Genomic DNA, 25,171 nt, shown 5'->3' on the forward strand with positions numbered 1-25,171 from the left:
GCTTGTGTCTGTTTGTTTAAATAAATACAGTTCCGTTAAATAACAGCCGAACAGGCCGAATGCAACACCAGACGAGAGTAGGGATGTCGGGAATACCACCAAAGAACACCGAGGAGTTTGTCTACCTCGGGAGCAAAATAACGTGGGACGGTCGGTCTAAGAGCGAGGTCGACAGCCGTATACATCAAGCTAGACTTGCATTTAATAAAAGGTCAACAATAATAGAATCAAATAATATAGACCTAAAACTAAGAATACTCCTAATCAAGACCTATGTATGGAGTATCTTGATGTATGGCTACGAGACATGGTGCCTATCCGAAAGAGATAAACGGAGACTAGAGGCTTTTGAGATGTGGTCCTATAGAAGACTACTAGGAATTTCCTGGAGAGACCACATTACAAATGAGGAGGTTCTCCGATGAATCGAAGGTGGAAGGCACCTGCTCAGGACCTTGTCCGAAAGGCGAGCGAGATGGATCGGCCATGTAATACGTCAAGAAGGCCTCCTGCATGTCATATTGGAGGGGACGACCGAGGGGACAAATTCTAGGGAACGCCCACGCCGAGAGTACCTGGAGGACCTATGAGAGGACGTGCGCTGCTCATCATATGCTGACTTTAAAAGAGCCGCACAAGACAGAGAGGAATGGAGGAGAAGAATTAATGTAATTGCTGCCAGCCAATCCCAGGATTGAGACCAGAGAAGAATAAATAACAGCATTTATCGATACTATTCCTGGCCAATTACCTTTCGTTCCCATCCTTCCTTTGACCCACCCTTATGGTACTTACCTAACATCAAGATAGAAGATATTCAAAATTAGAAGATTCGGATTTAGAACAAAAACAATACAACCTTTTTGACTTCACATAAAATCGGATAAAAAAGTTGTTGGAATCGTCGCGCGTCGTGGAGTTATATTTTATAGTTCATTTTGTGATCCGGTGCCAGAAATTGAAGAACATTCAGATCATATCAAAGGTAGGTATCCATTCCATGTTCCTATCCTTCCTCAAATATTTCCCAATCACAAAACTGAATGAAATTCGATTTTCATTTACAGTCCGCCTTTTTGTCAACAGTTAAATAGTAAGGAGTATCTAATACAAAAAAGTGAAAATTAAATTACAATTACGATGGCGACTGCTTTTCACAAATATCGTTTTTTTTATACAGTCGAAGATAACTCTGTTAACTTCCTATTGTAATCAGGGCCCTGGGCTGAGGTGAGTAAAGAGGCTTCGTTTTCTTAGAAAAATAAAATACGCAAAAAACCTTTAAAATCTTTATTAAAAAATATTTTAACAGTAAAAAAGATATTCGTATATCGATGTATACTAAAATGAAAATTGTTTATGTTCGAGCCAAATGAGTACCACATTCATAACAATATTAAATTCTTTAAGATCATTTTCTTCCAAAATATAACAAAATAATTGAAATCGAGAGTATTTTCAGTTTGTCCAAATGTTTGTAAACAAAGACTGGATTTCACATGCCATAAAAATATTTTAGTTCTAACTCTTTTTTGAAATAGTTTTTTTTAACAATATTTTGAGTTTGTCAAAATTTTTGTCCACAAGCACTGGATTCAACTCCCTGGGGAGCTGTTTATATTAACATATTACAACAGAGATGAAGAACATTTAGGAGAAGGTAATATAGAAGTCTAAGCATCTACAGGGCTTATGACCTATATGATATTGTTGATAAATCCACCTGGTCCATAAAGAAGTATAGAAATTGAAAAAAATAACATTTTCAGGCGTTGCCTAGTATGTAGGTGAAATAATTCAATTAAATGAATCTCAGCTCTTCACAAACATCAACAGATGAAAGAATTAAAGGAATACAGATGTTCGAATATGGGCAGAATGGTGAATGTTACACAGTGTGTAAAGTGGCCACTTAAACCAGCCATTGACAGGTCGTAAGCCCTGTAGATGCCCAGACTTCTATATTACCTTCTCTTATATGTTAATGGAATTCATGAAAAAAAGTACAAAATGTCTTATTTTTTGTGAATAATTGTCTTAAACACACTATAATAGGCTTGCTTTTGCGTTTTTACATCAATTTTTAGAAACAGAGTTTCATGTTTGCTTGAAAAAACTGGTAAAATGGATTTGATCGGTACATGGTCAGTGCTCAGTGCTCAGTACTTCCCCACCACTAGTCACATTAGTTTGGCAGCTGTATTTTTAATTAAGCTATATTTTAAGAACTATAATGGTGTGATTTTTAGAAGAGTGTTTTAAAATGGCAAAATTGTATGATTTCCTCGCTTTTCATCAGACTACAGCCTCAACATGTCGGTGAATAGGGTCGGGGGCTGACGAGGCACTGCAGCTGAAATCGAGCCACTTTCCTCAGAATTTCAGGGTTGTGTGAGCTGACACTCGTAGATATCTAATCGGATCAAATCTTGTCGAGCATTGGTTGAAATTTTGAACACGGGAATATTGCTCAAAATATTAATCAGAATATTGGTTGAAATCTCGGGCCGATATGACGTCGATTATAATTACATACTGCACAGTTCTTTGAACCATTTCTTGGATTCGTAGCAGCGTTTGTTGGTACAGTGGGGGCATCTGGAAAAAATAAATATTCAATTAATTTAGAAACGAAAGATATTTTAACTATGAAAGATTTAAGAATGGGAGCAAAGATTTAAGAATGGGAGAGTCAGCTAATTTTCACAAGGTTCAAAATCTCGCAACTCGGCGTACCATGTTGGATATGAGCTTTCTATACAAAATTGTTAATAACGTAGTTGATAGCCCAGAAATTGTTAGAGGTATTTCATATCGAGTCCCTGTCCGTAGAACTCGTCAATCTGTACTCTTCGACATTCCTAAGTCAATGACTAATTATTTAAAAAATAGCACTCTACGAAGAATACAGATTACCTATAATGACAGTTTTAATGACATCGACATACTACATTGTACATACATACTACAACGCACCCTCTCCCTCTTTCATTCCCACACGCACATGTATCCTCTCCCTCATTCATTCACGCATACACACATTCACATACACATGAATACAAACGTCACACAAATAAAATTACTAAACTTCTTTTCTTATATATTATGTGTCATTATATTTACAGTGGATTTTTTTAATTGGCTTTAGTATTGTTAAGATTTTTCTAATTATTTTGTTTATGTAATAGCTGTAAAAATCCCAAATAAAATGAAATAAATAAATAAATAAATAAATACCATATTTTTATCAGATCAGTTAAAGACATTTTGAATTTATCTCCTGCTTGACTTTTAACTTTTAATTTGATTCTTAATTTTGTCTTTCAATTTTAACTTTTTAATTTTAATTCTTAATTTTAACTTTTAATTTAAACTTTTAACTTAATTTTAATTTAAACTTTTCATTTTAATTTTAACTTTTACTTTTAATTTTAATAATTTGATTTCAACTCTTAATTTATACTTACCTACATCTACTACCTGCATCGAATAATTTATTGTTAGTTGTGATTTTTTTTACAATTAAATTGAAATGTTCATGGAAGCAGAGAGAGAGGGAGGAAAGTAGAGTAGCTTTACAATATTATTTTGGTATGTATATATATTTACATATTTATACACACACAATTCTGGGTTTTTTTATCCCAAGGGGGAGTAGGTATATTATTATTTATATCACTACAGAGATGGGTAGAATTTTTGTTTCAAGATTATGGATATTCGAGCGTTTACAGGGCTTATGACCTGTCATAGGTTGGGTTCAAGTGGCCACTTTTATGTAGAATTCTACAACATTCCCCATTCCGCTTATTAGCGAATATCCATATCGGTGACATTTTTGGTTTTAGTATATATGTCATGAAACAGGGAAAGCTTTCGCTAGCGCGTTTGGAGCGCCATCTATGTATTTGATATTGAGGTTAAGTATTAAAGCAAATTACTTTATTTATGTAGCTAAGACTCTATCCGAGTTAAATTAATTACTAGTAATCGCCTGCAGATGGCTCTGCAATTTTATTTACTTAATTTTGACCAGATCATGTTTTTACACAATATTATTTTGGTATGTATATATATTTACATATTCGCTAATAAGCGGAGTGGGGAATGTTGTAGAATTCTACATAAAAGTGGCCATTTGAACCCAACCTATGACAGGTCATAAGCCCTGTAAACGCTCGAATATCCATAATCTTGAAACAAAAATTCTACCCATCTCTGTAGTGATATAAATAATAGCTTTACAATGTCTTCTCCTTTATATGAACTTTTTATGTAATATTTTTATTTTTACTTTTTTAGAATTAAATTATTTTTCCCCTCTCCTCCTGCATTCATTAGTGTGAAATCTGTAATTAGTCTTACTTTTTAAAATTGTTCTTTTGTACCTTGTTTTTTATATAAAGACTGTATGATTTCATTAATAAATAAATAAATAAATAAAAATGAGTGGTACAACTGCTAACTGCCTTCTGTATGCTGACGACGCCGCGCTTCTTGCTAGCAGCAAAGGAGACCCGCAATTCTTGGTAAAAAAACTTTGAGCTGAACCATACTAATTAACCCTTACGCTGCTACGCAGTTTTTCAAGAATCTAATCAGAAATCTTATTATTAATACATTTAAAAAATATTTTATCGAATACGTTGTTTTCCAAACACACTACTGTTTTAAAAATTAATAGCAATTCCAAGAAAAATCTTCCATTTCATAAATATCTAATTCAAGCCCAGTGGAGTGAGCAAGATGGACAACTCGTGCCACCCGCAACACATTCTCGTACAGCGGTTGTAAACTCTTTCTTAATCGAAAATAAAAACAAACAAAAATGATCTCGCACAGCAATCTCAAGGCGCATTGTTTTAATAGTTATTATTGAAACGACAGTATTATGATGGTTTTTTTGTTGATTGCGGGGCAAAGTGCCCTTATTATCAAAGCTACCACTTCCATCAATGCATGCTTAACAAAATTTGAGTAAAATATATCTTGGATGATTCATATGAACAAGTGACGTCCTTCAAAGTAGTTCGTTTTTATTACAATATGTTATATTATTTTTAATTAATTTTCAAGAAACTTTGCTATACAATTTAATGCTCGAATTTTTACCGCGCGTAAGAAAACATTTTTTGTATTAAATTTTCCGTAGGGCTGAAGAAATAGGTACGAAACTGAATAATAGCCCGTCGGATAAGTAATTTTCATGTTTTGAAAATGTTTTATACCACTGACGGTTAAGTGCAACAAGCAGTTCCCGAATTCATTTACCCTTTTGGGGATTATGACGTCAGCATCAGTCTAGATAGAACTTTATGCTAGGGATTAACAACAATGATATATCGTTGTTTAGCAGTCTAAGGGTTAATCTTCATCCCACACTGTTTTAGTGGCGAAAAGATCTATCCCGGAGAATTCCAATTTGTGTGACGAATTGACTAATCTACATATTCTGGACATTGGGGCTTAAAAACAAAAGTTTTTTTTTAGAAACTTTGTAGGGTCCATAGTCCATAGTCGATGACACACTAATGACCAACGATGCAATGTCGTCATTTTCTATCGAACCTGTAGATGCCTAGACTTCTATATTACCTTCTCTTAAACGTTCTTTATCTCTGTTGTAATATGTTAATATAAACAGCTCCCCAGGGAGTTGAATCCAGTCCTTGTCTTCAAAAATTTAAACAAACTCAAAATATTGTTGATAAATCCACCTGGTCCATGAAGAAGAATAGAAGTTGAAAAAATAACATTTTCAGGCGTTGCCTAGTCTAGTATGTAGGTGAAATAATTCAATTAGATGAATCTCACCCGCATAAATAAAGGTTTCAGCTCTTTAACTTCACAAACATCGACAGATGAAAGAATCGAAGGAATAAAGATGAGTAAAGTGGCCACTTAAACCAGCCAATGACAGGTCATAAGCCCTGTAGATGTCTCGACTTCTATATTATCTTATCTTAAATGTTCTTCATGTTGTAATATGCTAATGTTAACAGCTCCCCAGGGAGTTGAATCCAGTCCTTGTCTACAAAAATTTGGACAAATTGAAAATATTGTTAAATATTGTTAATATTGTACTGTAATCTTCCAGGCTTGCGGACCACTCTCGCGCCAGCGCAGCGTCTCCCTCAAGTTCCTCCAATACGCGCAATCCTCGCAGTGCCGCCACAACACGGACTCCTCCGTGAGCTATGCGAGTGCGAGCTTACTCGTGGACTAAGGACGAGTGCGGTTGCACGCGAACTATTCTTAAACGTTTTTTGGTCCCGTGAAAACAGTTCCGCTCGGAGAATCGAACCGGAGAGTTCCACTCGAAAGCTCATTGTTATATCGTCGGTACACGAGTCAAAAACGCAGTCATGCCGTCAAACCCCGTTTTTACGTCTATCAAAGGAGCAAGAAAAACAGTGTGAAACCGAGGAAAACGCCCAGTCCTTGTCTAAAAAAATTTGGACACACTCAAAATATTGTTGGTAAAAATGAGGTTTTACTGTAGTTACCTATTGGTAAATTGATTTCCCAGCCTGGGTCCGGACTTCAAGTGTTCCTTCACAATTTCAGTCAGAGCTTGTATGAAGAGTGGATGATCATTGGGTGCGGATGCTCGTTCGATCTGGGTGACTCCGACCTAGTTTAAAACAAAAAACACCGCTTAAAATACATTAAATAATCAGCAACGAACCATCACACCGCTTCCCCGTAAGGGTAGCAAACTGACCTCGCTTCCTTTACATTCATACATCTTCTCGTGCACGCACACCGATTATTCCTTCTCTCGACATGTCCATCTTCGACTGTTTGTTGGATTTGATCGTGCCATGTCTTTCTCGTATTCCGCATTGCATAAAATAGAATCATTTATTTATTTATTTCATTTTATTTGGGATTTTTACAGCTATTACATAAACAAAATAATTAGAAAAATCTTAACAATACTAAAACCAATTAAAAAAATCCACTGTAAATATAATGACACATAATATATAAGAAAAGAAGTTTAGTAATTGTATTTGTGTGACGTTTGTATTCATGTGTATGTGAATGTGTGTATGCGTGAATAAATGAGGGAGAGGATACATGTGCGTGTGGGAATGAATGAGGGAGAGGGTGCGTTTGTATGGGTGCGTAAGTATGAAAATAATATATTTGCTTAAAACTTGTAAATTGTATTAAAAATAATTAACAAATTACAACAGGGATGTAGAATACCTTAAATAAGGGAATATGGATGTCTAGGCATTTACAGGGCTTATGACCTGTAATCGACTGGTTTAAGTGGCCATTTTACACACTGTGTAACATTCACCGCTTTGCCTATGTTTGAACATCCATATTTCTTCAATTCTTCCATTTGTTGATTTTAGTGAAGTTAAAGAGCTGAATTTAAGGTATTCTCCATCCCTGTTGTAATTTGTTAATCTTAATGACTCCCGAGGGGGTGAAATCCAGTCTTTTGTCTACAAACATTTGGACAAACTCAAATACTGCAGTAAAAGGATTATAGTTGAAATTCTTCCCTATAATAATATTTGTATTATAATAAAATACTCAATAATTTATAACTAATTTATGTACATCTATATTATTTATATTACAAAACGCACAATGAAAGAACAAAACCCTAACATAAGCTATACTTGTGGAGCAGTTGATTCAATATTGGTTTGGGCGAATCAGACAATCCATTTTACTTCTACCTAGCTCCACTATCCATTTTTTATAGCCTTTTTGAACATTTTCTCGTTACTCACTGTTTCGATAGATAGTGGAAGTAGGTTATAGATTTTAATTGAATAATACTCAAAATCCCCTTGTCCAAAAGTGGTATTAGTTGTATTTGTTTAAGTTGTCTTTGTGTTGAGGATCTAGTGATTATATTATTTGAATTGTATGTAGCGTAAAAACTTCCAGTGAACTCTTTCCAAGTTAAGAAAGTGGCGGTTGTACAAAGGGCTCCAGACTGACGATGCAAATTCCAGTTGTGATCGGACCGGAGCGAGATACGGAGATTTGATTGAAATGATGCTACTAAAATTTGTAATGTAGCACTAACCTGCTGCCATTGGCATGTTTTTATACTTTTAAACTACTTTTAATAACTTATATTATATATGTTAATAAAATCAATATATTGCTGCTCTTACTATAATGTGTCATTAATTTTGAAGATGTTTTTTAAATTAACCTAAATTTACTGTCTTATATTTCACTTAAAGATTCTTCTCATCGTTTCTTTGAATCCCTTAAAATAAATATGTGTTTATGTTTTTCCTTTTTTAAAAATAATGTTATTACTATTTTATTTTATTTTTACATCTGAGCATGTTTTTCATTCTTTATTTCCATTCTTAATTTTTAATTACTCTTACAAATTTTCTTCATTTTTAATATTATTTCCATTTGTAAATACTCACTACAAACTGCAAACCCTAAAATATATTTTTTTCACTTAAATTTTAAACAAACACAAAATTAAATTTAAATTTACAAAGGTTTACGAAGTGTGCAAGGAGAGCAATTTGCTAATGAATGTGCAAAAGTCGAACGTCATGGTCTTTGAAAGAAATGTAACTATGACTGAATGTAAGATTGTAGTAAATGGAGATAGTTTGAAACAGGTCGAAGAATTTGTATATCTGGGTAGTATGTTTACTAGAGATGGAAATATGGACAAGGATATTGAAAGGAGGGTTAGTGCCGGTAACAGAGTTAATGGTGCCTTAAAGTCTGTCGTAGCAAATAAGTGTCTATCGCAAGAGGCTAAATTAGCAGTTCATAATGGAGTTCTGGTACCAACCCTAATGTATGGAAGCGAAGCATGGAGTTGGAAAAAAAGGGACGAAAGTAGACTGAATGCTGTTGAAATGCGATCCCTCAGGCGAATGTGCGGAAAAACAATGTATGATAGGTGCCCTAATGTCGAAATTAGAGCAGAATGCAAGGCTGAGTTAAGCATTATCGACAAAATTAAGAAAGGTCTTTTGCGATGGTTCGGTCATGTGGAGCGAATGAATGATGAAAGAACGGCTAAAAAGATTTATGATGCGAATGTGTCTGGTTGTAGAAGTCGAGGAAGGCCGAGAAAGACGTGGCATGATCAAGTACAACAAATTCTTGAAAGTGGTCATGTGAAAAGTCGGAATAATCGACGTGCGTGCATGAGAAGATGTATGAATGTGAAGGAAGCAAAGGAAGTGTGCCAGGACAGAGTGGTGTGGCGTTCTATCCTCTCTGCCTACCCCTCCGGGGAAATGGCTTGATGGTTAGTTAGTTAGTTCATTTATGTTTTCTTTTTCCTTCTCTTTTTTATACTTTCATAATTAACCTTACATATAATTGCTTTTTAATATGGAAACTTCACTGGTCCATTAGAATTAAGTCTAATTGTGTAAAATATTAAACTTTGTAACTGTACTGTATGTTTCCTGAATGAAAGAAAAAAAGAAAAAAAATAACCTCTTTTCCTAGATCATGGCAGTACTCTATGTCCATTTCGTGAAGCGTCTCTATATGCTCGTTCACGAACGCTATCGGCACCAACAGAAGATTCTTTTTTCCTTGTTTCACATACGCCTAAAAAACACAATATAATAATCAAAGGACTTATCATCAAAGGAGGTATCATCAAAAAATATCTAAAATATATACAGTAATGCCGCGCTTCTTGCTAGCAGCAAAGAACACCCGCAATTCTTGGTAACAAAAGTCTTCGATGTATGCAAAAAAAGCCATTTGCTTATGAATGTTGTTAAACCCAAAGTGATGGTTTTTGAAAGGGATGAAAATATGTTTATTTATTTAACTTTTCGTACATAATGTTATTTGTACATTGGCGGGCTTATTGCCAAATGGCAATTTCTTCCAACCAACCAATAAAATAAAAGTTTTATATTTATAATTCAAGTTACAGAACATATTCAATAGAAAAAAAAAGATTAAAAAGCTAAAGATATATAAAAATAGAAATAAACGAATTTGTTTATAAATTACCTTAAATCAAAACTATTACTCAATGGGAAAAAGGAAAAAAGAGGAAAGGAGGAGAGATTAAGGAAGAGAAAAGAGATGTTTTTTCAGACGTGATTTAAACAGAGATACTGTAGTAACATCTTTGATGGTGGATGGGAGATGATTCCACAGTCGAGCCGCATGGACACTATATGAGTTAGAGAAGGAAGAGGAATTGTGGATGGGTATCACGAGAGTGCCTCGAGAATTAGAACAAAGAGGTAAACCATGAACTGATAAGCGTAGAAATTTTTCACGCAGGTATATAGGAGCGTTAGGACTATGAAGTATATATATGTATATAGTTGGATAATTTATAAAGCGCCATTTTTGTGAAAATCACCTCAAGGGCGCTGTACAATTAATAAATATCCCAGTACGTCTTGCAGCTACAGAGCGCATGGACGGTTGGGATTCTAGTTCCTCGTTTTCAATTAAGATTAATCAAAAATTATAACAGATAGGAGCTAGATTACAGGACGTCTTGCAGCTACAGAGCGCATAGACAGTTAGAAATTTAGCTCCCATTTACACATTTTAAAAATTGACAAATAAATTTAGTGTATTAAAAAATAATAATAATATGAATAATATAAAGGAGTAAGATTACAACATGTCTTGCAGCTACTAAGCGCATAGACGATTGGAATTCTAGGCCCCGTTTACAAAATTTAGGTATTTTAAAGTTCATATATGAAAGCTAGATAACCAATCATCGTGCAGCTACAAAGCGCATGGACGAGAGGAATTACAGCAAAGTTAAAACAATATCAATAAATTTATAAAAAATAGAGTATAGTAGTAAATTGGTCAAGTGTTCATGCCAAGAAGTAAGCAATAAAAAACTCAATAAATCAAACACTGTTTCAACTCCATGGTTAACAAAGGGAGATAGATGTCCGAAGAGAAGCTTTTATTTATTTAATTTTACAATACGCCCAAGGGGCATTTACAAAAAATATACAGGCAAGTACAAACATAGTGCGTAAAAATTTAAAAGATAAACAACGCTTTTTTGTATACATTTAGAAACAATAAGAAGCATACTGCCATGCAAAATAAAAAGTGAAACTTTACATAGTAAAAAAGAAGAAGAAAAAAAAAAAAATGGATATGATAAAAGTAATTGAATTAAAAAGCAAATTGTAAATAACTTGTAAAGAATTCAAACAAAAAAATAAATACATTTTCATATACTAAGTATAAAAAAATGGTATCAACAAATTATTGTTAAAAACAAATAATGAAAATTAGTTAACAGTAAGTATATATGTGAAAATAATATAATATACGGTACACAAAAATATTTGATAAATTAATATCTTTTGTAGACAGTAGGTAGATACCGTCGCCATGTGGCCAGCTGGCTGCTGGATAGTTTCTGGAAACGCACGTGTGTAGTACTATTATGCCTTTTGTTCCAACGACTCGGTGTCCATTTTGGTCCGTTTTATGAGACGCAACATTCCTGTTCAAATTCACTTTTTTACATGAGTATTACACAAACGCGTGTATGAGCGGTTTGATTTATCGTTTTGTATGTTATCAGAAGGCAGATATTTGAAATATTATGTATTTATCAATTGTAAGTACATTGAACAGAAGTTAGAGAAATATAACTAAATGTGCGATCAGTGTGAATTTTATTCACCATTTTGGGCAAACAACGCGGCGGCGCGCGGCTCGGCATCTTTTGACAGATCAAATGAGTTTCAAAAAAATTTCAATGTAAAACCGGGGTTATGAAAAACGTTAATTGGGGAACATTTGAACGAGAATGTAGGGAAAAATGGGACCTTGAATGGAGTTATACTAAAACAAGTAGAGGAATTTGTGTATCTGGGAAGTATGTTCACTAGGGATGGAATGACTGAGAAAGATATTGAAAGGAGGGTGAGTGCCGGGAACAGAGTGAACGGTGCACTTAAATCGACCTTGGCAAATAAATGGTTGTCACAAGAGGCAAAATTGGCAGTTCACAACGGAGTCCTGGTCCCATCCCTGATGTATGGGAGCGAAGTATGGACTTGGAAAAACAGGGATGAAAGTAAGCTGAATGCTGTCGAAATGCGATCTCTCAGGCGAATGTGTGGTAAAACTATGTACGATAGATGCACAAATGTTGAGATCCGTACATTATGTAAGGCTGAGACAAGCATTATCGACAAAATCAAGAAAGGAGCTCTGCGCTGGTTTGGACATGTAGAACGAATGGACAGCGAGAGAACGGCTAAGAATATTTACAATGCGAATGTTGATGGATGCAGAAATAGAGGAAGACCGAGAAAGACATGGCATGACCAAATCCAACAAATACTTAAAGATGGACATGTCAAAAGTCGGAATAATCGGCGCGCGTGCATGAGAAGATGTATGAATGTAGAGGAAGCGAGATCTGTATGCAAAGATAGAGTGTTGTGGCGTTCTATCCTCTCTGCCTACCCTTGCGGGGAAACGGCGTGATGGTTTGTTTGTTTGTTTTGTGAAAAACGAGGTTTTACTGTAATCCAGTACAAACTTTGATCGCATCATCCGTGTACGGCTCCAGCCAGGGCAGAGGACCCACTTTGGACTGCCACACGAGCTGGTAGGGGTTCCGGGTCCCCAGCTTGGCGAGATGGTTCACGGTGGCGTGGACGGAGGCCGCAACCTCCCCGGGGTAATTGTCTCCACGATTGACCGCCTGAAAAGGAAAAAGAAAAAGTGTACTAACAATTGACAATACTCAAGAGTCCCGATGCGGACATCTACTGAAGAAATATTCCACAAATCACAACTTATGACACAGAAGCAATTATACGCTAAAACAATACTAGCTTACGGATCCAAAAACTATACAAATAACAATGTTTGAGTATCAACAATGTTTAAGTACGTCCAAATGCTTGCAGACTGGCTGGATTTTTTCCCTAGGGAGTTGTTCATATTTAAATTTATTTCAACAGAGAGATAAAACGTTTTTGCGAAGGGAATATGGAAGTCTAGGCATTTACAGGGCTTATGACCTGTCATTGGCTGGTTCAAGTGGCCACTTTACACACTGCGTAACATTCACCATTCTGCCCATGTTTGAACATTCACATTTCCTCAACTCTTCCATCTGTTGACTTTTGTGAAGTAAAAGAGCAGAAACCTTTATCACGTGGGTGAGATTCATCCGGTTGAACCACTTAAACCAGCCAATGCCAGGTCATAAGCCCTGTAAATGCCTAGACTTCCGTATTACCTTCTCAAAAACGTTTTCCCTCTCTGTTGAAATGAATTTAAATATGAACATCTCCCTAGGGAAAAATCCAGCCAGTCTGCAAGCATTTGGACGCACTCAAACATTGTTGAATTACTACCTGGTAAAAAAAGAAGTATACAAATTGGAAAATTGTTTTCAGGCGTTGCCTAGTAGGTGATTTGGTTCAGCCGGATGAATCTCACCCACGTGATAAAGGTTTTAGCTCTTTTACTTCAAGAAAGTCAACAGATGGAAGAGTTGAGGAAATGTGAATGTTCAAACATGGGCAGAATGACGACAGGTCATAACCCCTGTATATGCGTAGACTTCCATATTCCCTTCTCAAAAACGTTTTCCCTCTCTGTTGAAATAAATTTAAATATCAACAATATTTTGAGTTTGTCCAAATTTTTGTAGACAAGGACTGGATTCAACTCCCTGGGGAGCTGTTTATATTAACATATTACAACAGAGATGAAGAACATTTAAGAGAAGGTTATTTAGAAGTCTAGGCATCTACAGGGCTTATGACCTGTCAATGGCTGGTTTAAGTGGCCGCTTTACACACTGTTTAAAATTCACCATTCTGCCTATATTTGAGCATCTATATTCCTTCAATTCTTTCATCTGTTGATGTTTGTGAAGTTAATAACAATAAGAATGGTGAATGTCACACAGTGTGTAAAGTGGCCACTTAAACCAGCCATTGACAGGTCATAAGCCCTGTAGATGCCTAGACTTCTAAATAACCTTATCTTAAATGTTCTTCATCTCTGTTGTAATATGTTAAATTTAAATATGTTTGAGTATGTCCAAATGCTTGCAGACTGGCTGGATTTCCTCCCTAGGGAGTTATTCATATTTGAATTTATTACAACAGAGAGGGAAAACATTATTGAGAAGGGAATATGGAAGTCTAGGGATTTACATTTGCGTTGCCTAGTAGGTGATTTGGTTCAGCCGGATGAATCTCACCCACATAATAAAGGTTTCAGCTTTTTTACTTCACAGTCAACAGATGGAAAGGTTGAGGAAATGTGGATGTTTGAACATGGGCAGAATGGTGAATGTAACACAGTGTGTAAAGTGGCCACTTAAACCAGCCAATGACAGATCATAAGCCCTGTAAATGCCTAGACTTCCATATGCCCTTCTCAATAATGTTTTCCCTCTCTGTTGCAATAATTTAAATATACAAATGATATAATCACTAGATCCTCAACACAAAGACAACTTAAACAAAAGTATGATCTATAAGATTTTTTTATTTTATTTAAATCTTAAAGTAGGGCACATATATCATACATATTGTTATGTGTGTTCTAATAATAACATTGCAAATATATTTAATTTATAAATTGTTTATCACATATGTCTTGACCATTATTTTAAATTTTGATATGTTTTTTTCTTCATAAATACTTTTTTCCATTTCGTAATACTTTTTAATTGCTTTAAATAAAATGGAATTTTGTGACTTTGCCTTTTTCCTAAATGGAAGTCTAATTTTGTTCTTTTCTCTAGTATTGTGATCGTGTTCACGCTGGTTCCGATCAATTTTTTTCCAAAATTCTGTTTTTTTATTAGAGTTTATAATTTTATGAACAAATATCATTGTATTGTAAAATATTCTTTGTTTATATGTTAATAATTTCATTTCATTTACCATCGACTTTACCCTCGTGTATCTGTTTTTTTTCAAAATGATTCTAAAGGCTTTATTTTGTAATACAGTTAGTTTATCTATGTTTTCTTTGTTTGATAAAAATAAAATGCTACTACAGTAGTTAACGTGTGGTCCAATATTTTAATATTTTTTTTTACCAATTTCACTAACCTTGAGTGGTAGGCTGTGCGCGCTGAACATAATGATGACCTGGTCGCGGACCGACTCCGGAAACTTGAGAAGAGCCTCCCTGATCCTCTCGGCCACCACTGCGGCCAGCAGGGGGTGAGACGCCCAGCGGTCGATCACGCTGAACTTCTGGCTCGCGGGAACGGACCTAAGAAACCGGATATCTCAAAAATGTTTTTTTTTTCTTAATGCAGGTCACATAAAAAATAAAAATGAAATTAGCCACCGAGCCGGAGTCATCAATGGCGCTACAGCCCGTTGTGGACCCTGGCCTCCTCCAGGATTTGTCTCCATTCCTCCCTGCACCCCGCGGCTCTTCTCCAGTTCGTCAGGCCAATCGCTCTAATGTCACTTTCCACATTATCCAGCCATCTTAATTTTGGCCTGCCTCTGCTTCATTTGCCTCCCGGAGTGGTATAAAGAATCTTTTTTGGGGTACGATTATCATCCGTTCTGTGCACATGGCCCGACCATTGTAATCTCTCACCCAGATGCTTACGGGTCATGGTGGCTTCATGAGCTACCTGCATCGCTTCAAGCTCTCAGAGATCGACAGCTGCCCATGCGACGATGAAACTCCTCAAGATGTCCCTCACCTGTTGATGCATTGCCCCTTTTTCAGCTTTCAAAGACAACAGCTGGAGGCGCGATGCAGAGGCCTGGGTGAAGATCTATGCGACATCCCATCGGTGATAGGTAATAAAGAACTCACACGAGAGGTAGTATCATACATGATAAATATAGCGCAGGAAATTGGTAAAATAAACCAAAGTAGGGAACAAAATGCCGAACACTCCTCTAGTGGAACGGCAGGCCTGTTGACTGCTGACTGCTGCCAACAGGCCGGCTTCTCCTGAAGAGTTTTAAGTGGTTTCCTCTCCACGTGAGCAAATGCTGAGAAGTTCCTGATTAGCCCACATTAATATATCCCTCCTGATCCCAATAGTTTAGATAAATTTTAAGATATTTAATAGCAGAAAAATCCACTTTTTGAAATATAAACCTTGTATATTATAAGCGAGGTAAATAATAAAGCAACTCCCATATAAAAAAAATAATAAAAAAACCATTGTAATCTTCTTATTTTGATGAATTGTGCAATGTCGGATTCGCCATACAGCGCCTCTAATTCATGATTAAACCGCCTCCTCCACACTCCGTTTTGGTTGACAACGCCAAATATCTTCCTTAATATTTTTCTTTCAAATACTAATACCATATTTTCATCTCTTTTGGTCATAACCCAGCATTCGGCATCATATGCAATGACCGGTCTGAGGAGAGTTTTGTAAATAATGGTCTTAGTTTTTCTAGTGAGCAATTTGGATCCCAGATGTTTAAACAAGCCATAAAAACATCTGTTCGCTGCCGATAGCCGTGCTCTAATCTCGGTACTATAATTGTTATCATTAGTCATTTCAGTACCTGAATGTCGTATGTTTCGGAGCCAGGAGTTCTGCCTTCCGCCCACACTCCATTTCTCCTCCGAGGACCTGCCCCAGACAGGACACCTTCCGGACTTATATCAGTCAGCGACTGTTCATCGACCCTCGCTCTTTGGAGCACATTTTTACCGCCGACCATATTGGTCCTGATCACATTTTGTGTAGATGCAATAAATTTATAAATAATCACTCAGTTTGAAAACATTACCTCGCTTTGAAGTGGTCGTAGATGGCGTTGAAACTGGACCCAGAAGTTGCGCAGCTATACTGAGGGTATTGGGAGAACAGGACTACATTCTCAGCTCCATCCCTGGCAATCGAAACATTGATTTATTAAGGTTATAGTCTGAACAAAAGTCAGTAAATAATATGAATTTGTCATTTTCAACGCCTTTTATTTTCAAAAACGCCTTTTTATTACTTTTTAAATTTTTTAACATATTTTTAAATTTTGATTTTAGGCCGGAGCGTTCTTAACAATCTTAACAATTTTACATCAATCGATAAGGTGGTTGATAGGTTTCCTCATTAAGGTTTTAAAAAAAACAGATATTTTTTCATATTCATTGTTCAATAAGTCCACTTATATTCACTACACTATCGCACACAAACAATACACACAATATAAATATATATACTCACCCTCACTAACATGTACAATAATAAAACTGACACATTTATTTTTAAGTGACCAACAAGTACTGGGAATAATCGAATTAAAATAATTGAAATATTCGATTATTAAAAAGATCGAGACATTTCGAAATGCTTACAATTGATCGAGTTCACTCGTACTAATCGGAAAAATAATAGAGATATCTCGAGTAAATTCATTCGAAATGGTTTTCCGAGACAATCGAGATATGAATTCGAACTTGACATTTCGAGACAATCGAAATATGATTTCTGACTTGAGATTTCGAGACAATCGAGATATGAATTCGGACTTTACATTTCGAGATATGATTTCGGACTAGACATTTCGAGACAATCGAGATATGAATTCGGACTTGACATTTCGAGACAATCGAGATATGCATTCGGACTTGAGATTTCGAGACAATTGAAAAATGATTTCGGACTTGAGATTTCGAGACAATCGAGATATGAATTCGGACTTGAGATTTCGAGACAGTCGAGATATGAATTCGGCTTTACATTTCGAGATATGATTTCGGACTTGACATTTCGAGACAATCGAGATATGAATTCGGACTTTACTTTACTTTACATATGCGGTCTAGTGACTGTAGCAAAACCCTAACACGACACCAGTAGTGAGTTTGTTACAAGTATACTGATGAAGATAGCGTTTGTAATTGAATAATATGACTTTTGTCTTACTTTTCAACCTCGTCCAACGTATCTCCCGTGATGGGGTCCACGTATCGGAAGGCCACGTAGGGCTTGTGCGGGGCCGTATCGGGGCACGCTGCGTCCAGCTGCTCGCAGAGCCGCTTCCCCTGCAGCCTGGTCCAGTGGAGTATGGGGGATCCGCCCCCGATCTCGGTATATTTCTTCTGCACTTCAGCCGTGCGTCTTTTGGCAATCCATGGACCGAGTTTACTAAGATCATAAAAATAAAAATGCTTCATTTTAATAAATAAATAAAAAACAACTTTGCTTTTGCCACTTTGTTTTTTTACCCCCTGGTTTCAAAGATTATTTCAATTTCAATTTGTTTATTCATATGTATGCAGTCGCGTGCACAGAGTTTTTAACTAGGGTAGGCAGTAGAAAAAAAAGTATGTTTTATAGAATATAAGTTATCAATATTAACAAACAGTTTCCTTCACTCGTCACGTTAGTTTGAATCAATATGCTGTTGACTTGCAGTTATTGTTGAAATTACCTAAGCCACATCGAATATCCAAATAAATGCTAAATTTATTTAATATATTGCTTATTTTTTTATATGATTTATAAAATATATTGCTACGAAATCCTTTTTTTAAATACATTATTTTTCACTTATATGTTTATAAATTTATATGGACCACTTTAGTTATACTTCGACCGGTTTCGAAATGGTAGTTTCTCTAAGAAATAAATCAAACGAGGACCGCTTAAGGGAGCTCGGGTTAAGTTCACTGGGAGCGCAGGCAGTGTGGTGACTGATCTACAGCGCTAGCACAACAGATCCCGCCTCGGAAAGGAAGAAGAACGTAGTAATACAAACAAACCAAACAACGACACAAAACCCACATACATATTGGAAACATTTGAATAATTGGCCCTATACAACATGCACTCGAGCAACAGAAGAAAAACAATACGTATCTATACCAAATCATCATAGAACACGTATAGGTGTTTCCTCGTCTGCACTGCAGAACCTACGTCTAGAAGTTTGGGAAAGGTTCATTCTAGCGCGGTGTTTGTTCAATCTGCAGCGCCCTGGTCAGGCTCTAGTGATAATCCTCACTCCGTTTCAACTGAGCTTTATTAGGGCAAAAGCAAACCTATACATATTGCTTACCTTTGAACGGGAAGCTGTATCATGTCTCTGTCGGTCATAATCCTGTGCAAATACTCTCCCACTTGGCTCGTCTCCTGGGGACCCCCCATATTAATCATGACTATGGCGGTTTTGGGCTTCGCATTGAGTCCGCTTGTAAAATCTCTTTGGGACGGTACAGTTCCGAGCCTCTTCCCTGGAAGAAAAACAATTAAGAGACAAATCAGAGGTTTGACGAAAACATACAAAGATGATTCTTCTTCCTGGTCAATTACGAGGATCATGATCATGACCACCTGCCCCCCGTCCTTCTCAGAAATTTCAAATTAGACGATTTAGTAAAAATTAGAGGGTTTGATTCTCCAGTAAAATTTCTCAAAAACGAACTACAGTCAAACTCGGTTATAACGATCACGGAAATAGCGAGATCTCGGATGTAACGAGGAAACATTAGTTGACATTTTAGTTCAAAGTTTTCTCCGTACTATGATTCACTGCTATAACGAGCTACTTCTCGGACATACCGAACAAAAATACTGTCAAAAATTACACAAAAAATCTTCAATTGTTAAAAACATCATTCTCGAAATAAGAACCTAAATAATAAAATCCAAACGGTCAGCTAATGTAAAGGATAAATACCGCCGGGCGTTGGGATCGGATTATGTTTAAGTTAGCTATGTAAGTGTCTAAGTACCTAATCGGATTTTTCACCAACAATATTGAAAAATGAACACACATGGTTTTTAAAAAATTCAAGCTTTGTGAACTTAGTAAGTGCCGGTTCGGCACATTATTACAATTTACGATTTTTTAATGTCTTATGCTTATTTCAATACACAAAAAACATTACAAGTGGGTGATACTCGTATCAAATGAGTTCTAGACTGGTCTGCTGGCAGCACAATCACAAATGACTATCGACGTGCTAATTAGCGGCGTGACAACAATTTTCCACTGTGGTTGTTTATCGTATGCGCGGTCACAATGAAACATCCGTGAAAGTTATCGATCGGGAATATTATATTCGTTTAATATTGTCATACTTCAACTTGATGCTTGGCAACACCTAATATTAAAACATTTTGAGTTTGTCCAAATTTTTGTAGACAAGGACTGGATTTAACTCCCTGGGGAGCTGTTTATATTAACATATTACAACAGAGATGAAGAACATTCAACATGTTGATAAATTACCTGGTCCATGAAGAAGTATAGAAATTGAAAAAATAATATTTTCAGGCGTTGCCTAGTATGTAGGTGAAATAATTCAATTGGATGAATCTCACCCGCATAAATAAAGGTTTCAGCTCGTTAACTTCACAAACATCAACAGATGAAAGAATTGAAGGAATATAGATGTTCAAATATAGGCAGAATGGTGAATGTTACACAGTGTGTAAAGTGGCCACTTAAACCAGCCCTGTAGATGCCTAGACTTCTATATTACCTTCTCTTAAATGTTCTTCATGTCTGTTGTAATATGTTGAAAAGATAATAGTTTACATTTGTCAACATACGACCACGTGTTTACAATAACCAATCAACGAGGAAGTTCAGCCCTACTACAGGGTAATTTTACCTTCTGCGACAAACATTATTTGCCAAGGTTAATTTTAGAACACCGTTCACTCTGTTCCCAACTCTCTTTTCAATATCGCACGTAATTTTGTTCAAATCGTTACACAATAAATTGTGTTATGTAAAAGATATTTAATATTATCAATAGTGTTTACATAATTTGATACAAAGTAAACATTTGACCTTTGACTTGATCTGATAAATTTTATTCGCTTTAATTAATTGGTAATTAACAAAGAAAAAAGAGTTAATTGGCAATTCTTTGCAGATGGCACCAAACTTCTTGCAAACGCCCTTCTTTACTCTGGACAACTACTTTGGGATTTGGACCACATCAATGAATGGACCAAAAACTGGCTATTTTATTTTATTTTTTTATTTTTATTATGGATAACTTATATAGCGCCATTTTCGTAATAAAATACCTCGAGGGCGCTTTACATGGTGATTCTATCGTTAAGTTAATTTAATTGAAGCTTTTAAATTTGTCATTTAATTAAAATAATTTATTTTGTTGTCACGTGCTACGGATTTATTCAAATGATTTAGAGAACAAGTGGGTTTTGAGTTTTTTCCGAAACATCACTTCACTTTCACAGCCTCGCACCTCTGCTGGGAGAGCATTCCATGCCATAGGGCCTGCGACCACAAATGCGCGTTCACCAAATTTAGTGCGCTGTTTGCGTGGAGGTATAATAACTTTTCCTCTAGCCGTAGACGTAGCTGATCTAAGCGTGAGACGCCTGTCAGCTAGTTCATCCGGAATGCATAGTTCCCTTAGATATTCCGGAGCCGAGTTGTGCAGTGACTTATACATAAGCCAACATAGTTTGTATTCGACCCTCTGTGGAAAACGTAGCCAGTGTAGTTCCCGAAGTAGTGGAGTGATATGACTGAACTTAGAGGTTCCGAAAATAAGTCTCGCTGCGGCATTCAATACAGATTGTAGGCGAGTCATTTTTTTCATTGGTAGACCTGCATAGATACAATTACAATAATCGACTCTAGACACTACAAACGCATTTATTAATTGATCTAATCTCGCTAAATGCTGAAAATTTTACCATTCTTCACATAGACAAAAACAATTCTATTTATTTATGGTTATTATTTATTTATAAATTTATTGCAAAAAAATAATATACATACTTAATAACAGGGAATCTATATAAATCCAAATAATGTAAAATGAAAACGGAGTGTTCTCTTTTTATGATAGTCTCCATCTAACATGGCACAGCCTGTTCTAAGATGGAGATTTTCTTCTTTAGAGCATAAGTCCTAAGTAATAAAACAATAACATAAAAAATAAAAACTAAAACTACTTACTTATAAATGCCTAGCTAATCAAATGTAAGAAATTGTTATTATACAAATACGAAGTATATATATGTGCCAAGAATACATGTTACATAAACATAAATAATACAGTATAATATATAATAAAACAAATATAAAGCAATGACATACATAAAAATAAAAATAATACGTGTACCAATTATATAAAGTACTACGTTTTTTGATTGACATAAATAATTTTTTTTAATCTCTCGCTACACTATTTATATATGCAGTTATTTTTGTTTGTTTGTTAATTTTTTTTTACATTTTGAGTCTTTTATATTTGGCAATAAATCATTCAATATTTTTGGAGCAATTACATAACTAACTAACTAACTAACTAACTAACTAACTAACCATCACGCCATTTCACCGGAGGGGTAGGCAGAGAGGATAGAACGCCACACCACTCTGTCCTGGCACACTTCCTTTGCTTCCTTCACATTCATACATCTTCTCATGCACGCACGTCGATTATTCCGACTTTTCACATGACCACTTTCAAGAATTTGTTGCACTTGATCATGCCATGTCTTTCTCGGCCTTCCTCGACTTCTACAACCAGACACATTCGCATCATAAATCTTTTTAGCCGTTCTTTCATCATTCATTCGCTCCACATGACCGAAAATTGCATTGCTTTTTACCAAAGGCGAAGGCGGTTGATACAAATGGGACAATACAGTTAATTTGTGTTGCTGAACGAGTGTTTATATTTTGTTGGGTTCTTTTGACCTCACTTAATTTATCATAAAATTTAAGTAGTAGGCACCTCACAAACAATTGTCTTACATCCAATATCTTTAACTCGGCGAATAGATCTTCCGTTGAATACCTCGAGGGTTTTTTGAGAATGATCTTCATGATCCATTTTTGTGCTATTTTTACTGGTTCAAGGATTGAACGAGAGCAATCTCCCCGAGCTAAATTGCAATATGATAGTTTGCTTTGGCAAAAAGCAAAGTAAATTTGTCTCATAAGTTGAGCATTCAAATTAGGCTTTTAACGGCTTTTGAACTGGTTTATCAAAATAGAATAGACAACTGAACTGAAAATATAAAACCAATTTTATTTTACATAAAATGTATATTTTTATATCATTTTAAATAATATTTGTTGTATTAAAGATAAGGCTTTCAAATGTCCCCCACGGCGTTGTTTAATCTGAGGTCTAATTTTCATTACTTCTTTCATTAGATGAGCAAAGTAGGGTAAAAAAAAATTACTACCCTGGCAACACTAGCGAAATTTCCATTTTGTTTCTTCGACAATCTGACAGATGGAAAAATAATTCAATTTTTAAGTAATGCATTTTCTACTTAAACACTCGTTTGCTAATTACACATGAAATGTGATACCATCCTGTTTCTTTAAGATCCTAGCAGTATTTCTACACTTTAAAAGGACACAACACGGCATAGTTGCGTTAAAATCAGGAGTTGCGTACTGAGCGACGTCTACAAAGAAACTATTGGGTCAAAACGTAAACCTACTCATTTATGAGTAGTTTAGTCGCCTACTGTTTGATGTGCGTATGCGGTTTCTGGACTATTCTTAATTCTGTGGTCAAGTATTAAAATCCCAAAGTTATTATATAGAATAATGTATAAAACAATTGTGTAATACGAGTATGTATGGATATATTGTTATCATATTATTTCATACTTTTTTAATAGAACACCGTTATGTCAAATGTATTTATGTTTATGTTTATAAAAGGCATTTGTGCCGTGTACACACTAATAAATAAATACATCGTAGACTTTTGTGACCAAGATTTTTTGAATACTTACCAACTTTAATGAGACCATTGCGTAAATTTACACTCATTGTGCACAAAATGTGGTAATTTAAAATAAATGATAGTTATTTATGACCTTTTAATTAATAAATGTCATCAAATTGACAGAGATTACATAAATTACCGACGATCGACACAGCCCGCAAAAAGTGAACTGTCAAAATTCGCTAACTGTCAAATAGAAACTTTACTACTGCAAATGTCAAAAAACTGACGAAAATATTTAAAGTATTTTTTATTATTTTATCATATTAGACACGAGATACTAGTGGACCTTTGAATAACTACTGATAAAAATAAAGAAACAATTATCATTATGTAATGTCTCATTAGAAAGTTCCGTATTATCATTATTTATTATGCTATCTGGGCGATAGTGGTTAGTATTGCCAAATTGAATAAAGAAAAAATTACAGTATTTTTTATGGTGTGCCCACACACAAAAAATCATCATGAGGATATTTTTTTTACACGTGCTAAAAATTAGAGCATTTTTCGAAGTTTCTCGAAAACCCATGAAAAAAAATATGAGAATGGTTTTAATGAAAACGAACTGTTTGAACTAGATCACACGTTTTTCCTTAAAACTAACTCACCAATCAGCAGAACTTACAGACGAGAATTTATGACGTTACAGGCGGAGTAATTTCAAAGCCACAAAACTTTAAGCAATCATAGCGCTGATAATACGATACATAAAAAAATCGTAATTTTAAATTTGCTAAGTTATTTTATTTTTATAAATTTATTTCTTAAGTTAGCTTATATCAAAAGGCGTTTTTACGCTAGAATATTTCCTTTAGAATATTTAGTCCCTGGACTGGTACCTGAACATAAGACTGATCATCTTATCTGCAGGTAACAAAAATTATCAAGATACGCTGCGATTGGTTTACCAATTCAGTGCCCTATGCACCATGAGGTGCGGAAAGAGAATGATGATGTCGATGATATAATAATTTGTTTTTATAATATTTGCACTTACTTATATTGCATTATATCAATTTACATCATCTTAAAGTAAACATACAATTTCTTTTAAAATTCTATGAAATATTGTCAAGTAAATTTTATTTTGCTAATTATTAGTATCGTAAAAAACACTGTTAAATTTGTAATTTTGAACTCTCGCAAAAGGGTGATTCTATTGGCCCCGCCCCTAATCCGTCATGATTCATGTTTATTTGTTCCCTGCCATTGAAATTTGTGTAGAACAATACCACGAATTTTGACGCCACAACAACCAAAGCCAAACACGTCGTGTTTTTCTGTTAAAGTATTTTAATTGAATTTATTTTTTACATTTATGTAGAAAATCATTTTTCTACTATATCCATATTGATTATGAATATGAAATGGATTTAAAATTATTAATTGCATAGAATGTACGCAAATCTCCCAAAATACCAAACTGATAAACTTCAATCTGTTTTCAATGTGGCAGCAAAGC

The 25,171-nt window shown here is 35.2% G+C and overlaps 1 protein-coding gene across 2 annotated transcripts; it reads right to left on the minus strand.

The window, feature by feature from the left end:
* Nucleotides 1-1,275: 1,275 nt before the first annotated feature.
* Nucleotides 1,276-24,121, minus strand: FeCH (ferrochelatase, mitochondrial). 2 transcript variants are annotated; one of them, XM_088237608.1, is made up of 9 exons: nucleotides 23,714-24,121; nucleotides 19,020-19,194; nucleotides 17,885-18,106; nucleotides 16,749-16,850; nucleotides 15,078-15,243; nucleotides 12,533-12,697; nucleotides 9,463-9,579; nucleotides 6,507-6,634; nucleotides 1,276-2,598 (listed from the first exon to the last, which is right to left on the minus strand). In XM_088237608.1, the coding sequence occupies exons 1-9, from the start codon at nucleotides 23,748-23,750 to the stop codon at nucleotides 2,529-2,531; spliced, it is 1,182 nt and encodes a 393-aa protein (XP_088093734.1). In that variant the 5' UTR covers nucleotides 23,751-24,121; the 3' UTR covers nucleotides 1,276-2,528. The 2 variants fall into 2 exon arrangements, with proteins under 2 accessions (XP_088093734.1, XP_088093735.1); XM_088237609.1 differs by lacking the exon at nucleotides 23,714-24,121 and adding an exon at nucleotides 20,581-20,681.
* Between the last annotated feature and the right edge of the window lie 1,050 nt (nucleotides 24,122-25,171).

Source organism: Micrasema longulum, unplaced genomic scaffold, assembly GCF_059751315.1.
Source record: "Micrasema longulum isolate JH-2025_06_02 unplaced genomic scaffold, ASM5975131v1 h1tg001751l, whole genome shotgun sequence".
In the NCBI taxonomy this organism is placed as follows: domain Eukaryota; kingdom Metazoa; phylum Arthropoda; class Insecta; order Trichoptera; family Brachycentridae; genus Micrasema; species Micrasema longulum.